The 6,182-nt window shown below is 35.2% G+C and overlaps 1 protein-coding gene across 1 annotated transcript in view; it reads right to left on the bottom strand.

The window, feature by feature from the left end:
• Nucleotides 1-6,182, bottom strand: part of LOC111686288 (amyloid beta A4 precursor protein-binding family B member 1-interacting protein) — a 36,647-nt gene that overhangs the window by 12,409 nt on the left and 18,056 nt on the right. The window contains exons 2-3 of the mRNA XM_046945930.1: nt 1,575-2,661; nt 5-1,233 (exon numbers count right to left, since the gene is read on the bottom strand). Coding sequence (XP_046801886.1) covers nt 5-1,233; nt 1,575-2,661 — 2,316 coding nt within the window. The remainder of the gene's footprint in view (nt 1-4; nt 1,234-1,574; nt 2,662-6,182) is intronic.

Genomic DNA, 6,182 nt, shown 5'->3' with positions numbered 1-6,182 from the left:
TAACCTCTTGGGCATTAATGACCTGAGGCGGTGGAGGAGGCGGTAATTGGTTATCATAAGCCGCTACCGCTCCCACCAATGGTTTAGCACATATACTCGGGGTGGGAGTGGGCGTAGAGTTAGAGGATCCTGAAGAATTATTAGCATTCATGCTTTCTGCTGAACCTCTCTTAACCAAACCTGTCATAATCATAGTGCCCGCTGTGGGTGGTCTTCTTTTTAAAGTGCCGCTACCATTGGACTCTTGCGACTTACGCCTACTGTGCCTTCTAGTCAAAGTGCCACTATGTTCGGGAGAATTATTTAGATCCTCTTGATCTGCCTGGGTTATTTCTCCCACCTCCTTTAGCTGTCTGGTCATAGTGGTCAAGGGCAAATTAGGTTTCATGGAAGGTTTTCTCTTAATAGTGCCCGTGGTAAACTCTGAATCGAAACCATTATTATCATCCGACAAACAACCACTAGAGGAAGAGGAGGAAGCCCTCGAAATTCTACCCCCACTAGAGGAAGTAGACATAGAGCTGATAGCCGAGGAAACACTGCCACACTGGGAAGGCACCGCCGAGCTAATACTGCTAATCGATTCACTTCTCATGCTAACAGCAAAACTAGACTGAGACAAACCGTCTCCGGTCAATTCATCCATTAAGGCTTTGTGATTATCCCACAATTGTTTGCCATACTTGGCTACTCTTATAGCCGTCAACCATTTCTCCATGGTTTCCAAATCTTCCGCACACAGCATCTTCAAAGAGCGGCAAGTCTTACCCAAACTTGAATCTACAGCCGATTTAAAACCAAAAGTATAATCAGAAGGTGCTTTCCACTTCTTGCGCCAGCCCAAACCCCGATAAACATTATAACCATTAAACAAAGTCAAACAAGCCAAATCCCGAGCATTCTTAGTTTTCTCTTTAGGGAAATAATACAAACCCGAAGAGCGTAAAACGAAATGATAACGTTTCCAGCCTTTTTTCGAATCAGCCTTCATGTACAAAGGACCATCTACCGCTATTTCGGCATTAGTTTCAAAGAATTCTTCCAACAACATTGATCTTGTATGTTCATCATGTTGAGAGCCGGGAGCCATTTGTGGACCCGGCAGATATAGTTCAGGGCGTATGAATAAAGAGATTTTATCGGATCTTTGTTGGAAGAGCACACGATTGCCAGCATCTGAATTCCAAGTCATTAAATTATCCACCAATAGCTCATGATCCTCAAAGAGACGTTCTGTGCAGGAAGAAGAGACCAAATATAAGTTAATCAAGAGAGATAGATAGATAGATAGATAGATAGATAGATAGATAGATAGATAGATAGATAGATAGATAGATAGATAGATAGATAGATAGATAGATAGATAGATAGATAGATAGATAGATAGATAGATAGATAGATAGATAGATAGATAGATAGATAGATAGATAGATAGATAGATAGATAGATAGATAGATAGATAGATAGATAGATAGATAGATAGATAGATAGATAGATAGATAGATAGATAGATAGATAGATAGAATGTCTTTAGAAGATTTTCTTGAGCGCAAGAGATTGCCCTAAAAACTCACCCATTTGTAGATCTCCTAAATTCTCTACCAAAGCCCAATTAGGTTGCATTTGTACATGATTCTTATCGGCCAGTAGGCGTGTTACATGCCCGCATGTCATACGTTCATCTACTAGCAAAGACTTGGAGGCACCATCTGCCGTAAAGGCCTTAACAAATAAACGTCTTATCGGAGCCGTTTCCAACTTATGTAAAGCCAATTGTATTTTAGCTGCTTTTGTCTGGCCCGTCAATGGCAGACAAGGCTGTTGAGCCATTAAACGTTTGTGGTGTAAAGCTGAACTCATGCCAGAGGAGGCTGATGATTCTGACGATAATAGTGAGACAGTATCACTAAAAGCTGAATCATTATCGGGAGATTCAGTACGTGGTTCACGCAAGCTAGTGGAGCCACCACCAATACCACCACCACCACCTCCTCCCTGTAGTAAACCATTGTGGCCTTGTAAGGAGGCATTCAGACTGTGTGTGTGAGCACTATGACTGCCATTTTCCGAAATACCTGAAGAGGAACATAACGAATGTGTGGTACTACTGCTGCCCGCATCTGACGAACCCGATATTGAGGTGGCACCCGATATTGTGGAATTTGTGCGTGAATGTGTGCGTGTTGATGAAGGGGTACACATACCTCCTGGTGCACCGGCAGCCGGCAGAAAATTTGCATCTCCTGTTGAGATCTGAGCCTCTAAAAGGCTTAATTCACCCAATATAACATCTAGTTCGGACTCTTGTGTCTCTTCCAAATTTGCCATTGAGATACGATAGGAATGAGAACGTGTTCCGCCGCTTTCGTTAGCTGACGTTGAGTTTAAAGAACGTTCGGAAAATTTACGCAATTTTACACCAGCATAAGCAGGTGAGGAAATTAAAGAAGATGAGGGTGATTGCTGCTGCTGTTGTTGTTGTTGCTGTTGATCACCAACTGTACTAGAGCCACTCAATTTGGAGGGACTTGTATAAATACCGCCACTGTTATTGGTGGCTGATACTGATGCAGATGCTGCTACTGTTGTTGCACTATTAATGTTGCCGGCAATTTTGCCAATACTAGGACAAGTATCGGCTAAATTTGTAAGATTTTTAATCTGTAAAGTAAACAAATAAGAAAACAACAATATTAATCATTAATTAATAATTATATTAAAAATACAATGTGTGTCACTGATGAGTGATTTTAATAAAAATAAAAAATATAAACCACAAATAACAATTAATTTTATCAAAAATAACAAGCTTGACTTCCTCTAGTTCAAGGTTTATTTTTTTTTGTTATAAGAAAAACAAAAGATTTTTAAGGTCAGTTTTATAATGAAATCTAATTAAAGAAACTGGGTGTCTAAACCTTCAAGGGTTCAAGACTTCAGGAAAGTTACTTAAAACCTAACCTTTATGCACTCTTTAGTTTTATTGGGTTTTCCGCTGCACTTAGCCAGTTCATCAACATTTACTAGGTTAAGTTACTGGTTAGCAAAGTCACAAACCTTTTACAAATTAAATCACAATAGTTTTATTGTTATCTCTTCTAGTTAGCAAAGACACTATTGCTCTCTTTTACATTACATTGTAGCATAACTGTCAAATTAGCTAAATGGAAAGGACTCTTCTTCCCAACTCTTTCTTATTAGATAAGTGAGTTTAAGTTCCTAGACTTTAGTTGGTTCATATTCCAAAAAGATTATGGACATATGTACAGTTATGTGCAGATGTCCATATTCCGACTTTAGTGTTTAGTCTCTTTAAGTGTTAAGGAAACTTCACTCCTAAGACGCTAAACTTTTCAGAATAGAAGTTTGATTATATTTCCTAACGTCTAAAGCTTAAGCTTTCTCTATTGAACTAAAATCTGGTATTAAACTTGATCTACAGTTGTTTACAGATGTCCATATTCCAACTGGAGAGCTTAGACTCTGAAAATCTTAAGGAGAATTCACTCCTAAGACGCTAAACCTTTCAGAAAAGGAGTTTGTTGATATTTCCTATCATCCACAGCTTAAGCTTTCTCTATTGAACTAAAATCTGGTATTATACTTGATCTACAGCTATGTACAGATGTCCATATTACAATCGCAGAGCTTAGATTCTCAAAATCTTAAGGAGACTTCACTCTTAGGATGATATTTCCTTAAGCTTTCTCTAATGAACTAAGATCTAGTGTTCAACTTGATCTTCAGTTATTTACAGATGTCCATATTCCAACTAGAGTGTATAGACTCTTAAAATCTTAAGGAGACTTCATTCCTAAGACACTAAACCTTTCAGAAAAGAAGTTTGATGATATTTCCTATCACCTAAAGCTTAAGCTTTCTCTAATGAACTAAAATGTAATGGGTAATTTGGTTAAGAGTGGCTTACAGTTTTCCATATTCCTTTAAGAATTGGATAGTTTTGCAAAATCTTTAAATTGCTCAAGGAACTTGTCAGTTATCCAAAACTAAAGCGTGAATTGTTAAATGTTTTTTTTTTTAATATCTAAAGCTTCCTTAAGCCTTATGAGTTTTAAATTAAACCTAAAAACTTTGTTAAAACTAGTTGCAACTTTATTAGGAAGCTAATACTCCGAAGATCCTAGAGATTTAAGGAATAATGTTACGTTTCAAGTTTTGGGTGCCAGAGCTTCTAAATTCCATGTTGAACTTAAAACCAGTTGGAAATATGATCAGTAGTTCTTTTTGCTTGTTCGTATTCCAAGAAGAGTATAAAATCTTTGAAATAGTTTCATTTTAAAGATCCTAAGGATAATTCCTATTAATCCTACTCATTTGTTAATTCCACTTTAAAGAAATACGATTTAAAATCTCTCTTCCCTCTCTCTATCTATCTCTCTTTCTTCCCTTCCTTGCTTGCATTCCACAATAAACAATTGTAAAAACTATTTAAAGGCATTGACCTTTACAATTATTATCTTTCACCTTTCCTCCCAACCAATCTCCCTTCGTTTTAAAACTTTCCTTAGTTATTTAGTTCTAAAAACAACAATAATAAAACAGAAATAGAAGGGGAAAAAGAAAATGTAGTAAAAACTAAATTGTTGATTTTTCTCTAACCAAAACAACCGACCACCATTTTTATTAAAAACTTTCTATTTATTTTCCTTTTTTTCAACAACAGAATAGCTGGTGATGAAGTGAAATCCACTCTCTCACACTAAGTTTTCTTTTTTTTGTTATTGTGGTCTACCTATAAACACAGTGAAAAAAGAATGAAGGGTTTCCCTAATATATTTTCTACTCCCCTATTCACCACCTCCTCCTTCAGACCTTTTAGTTTGGTATTAAGTTTAAGACTGTAAAGGGAAAGAATTTTAACCTCAAACTATGTTTCTTTGTTGGATTTACTAGAGTAGAAAATATATTTATTATAAATTTGTTTTAAACTAACTTCTTCAGCACACTCACACTCACTCAGTTCAGTCACTCGTTCACACAGTCATTTAGTCACTAAAAAATAGTCACTTAACAACTAAGTAAACGTACAATTATTATTATTATTTCAAAAAAATGTAAGAGGGATGGTTTCTTTCAGATTGGATAGTTAGTTGGATGGATGGATGGTGGGTTAACCAGTCATTCAACCAACATTTAATTTTCAAATATATGAACAATAAAACTATAATAATAAACGCGAAATATGGTTTTCTTATGTAAAACAGCTACAAAACTTATACATCTCCCTTTACATTACATTGTAATAAATTCTGTAAATATAAATAAGGGGAGGAGGGGGGTGTGTGTAAAACACAATATTTCTAAGGGGAGAGTATAAAAAACTAAATGTAATTTGTAACTTCCGAATTAGTAACTGTGTTGGTTTGGTTTTTATTACAAATTATCGCTTTAAGTATTAAAATTCTTTTATTTAGTAGGTGTTTGGGGTAAAGTTTTCTTGAGGGGGGAAGGGAAAATAAGTTTGTTTGTTTTTTTTGTGTTTTCCATATAATTATGTTTTTGTTAGTAAAACAATATGGTTGCTATTTTGATAATATATTTCAAATATTTCAAGGTTTTTTGTTTTGTAAAATAACAATAACAACAACAACAGAAATGACTCATTTATGTTATTAATTAAAGATTAAAAGTTTGAAAAACAGCAAAAAATACATAAATTCTAAGTCTAGGGAAATTAGTTTATTCAACAAAATGAACTTGTAATAAATTATTGCTTTAGAGATAAAGTCTAAGGAAAATTACTTTGAAAAATAATGAGTAATTCAGACTAGACTATAAACTTGACAAAGGACTAGACTATAAATTATACACTAGACTACACACTAGACAATAGACTAAATTATAAACTAGCCTACAGACTAGACGATAGACTTCACAATAGAGTAGACCATAGACTAGACTTTAGACAAGCCAATAAACTAGAATATAGACTAGACTAAAGACAAGACTATAAACTAGAATATAGACTAGACTATAAAATAGACTATAGACTAGACTATAGACTAGACTATAGACTAGGCTATAGACTAGACTATAGACTAGACTATAGACTTGACTATAGACTGGACTATAGACTAGACTATAGACTAGACGATAGACTAGACGATAGACTAGACTATGGACTAGACTATAGACTAGACTATGGACTAGACTATAGACTA

The sequence above is a fragment of the Lucilia cuprina genome, chromosome 3 (genome assembly GCF_022045245.1).
Source record: "Lucilia cuprina isolate Lc7/37 chromosome 3, ASM2204524v1, whole genome shotgun sequence".
NCBI classification, from domain to species: Eukaryota; Metazoa; Arthropoda; class Insecta; order Diptera; family Calliphoridae; genus Lucilia; species Lucilia cuprina.
The sequence above is the reverse complement of the archived record's forward strand: the minus strand, read 5'-3'. Positions and strand labels throughout refer to the sequence as shown.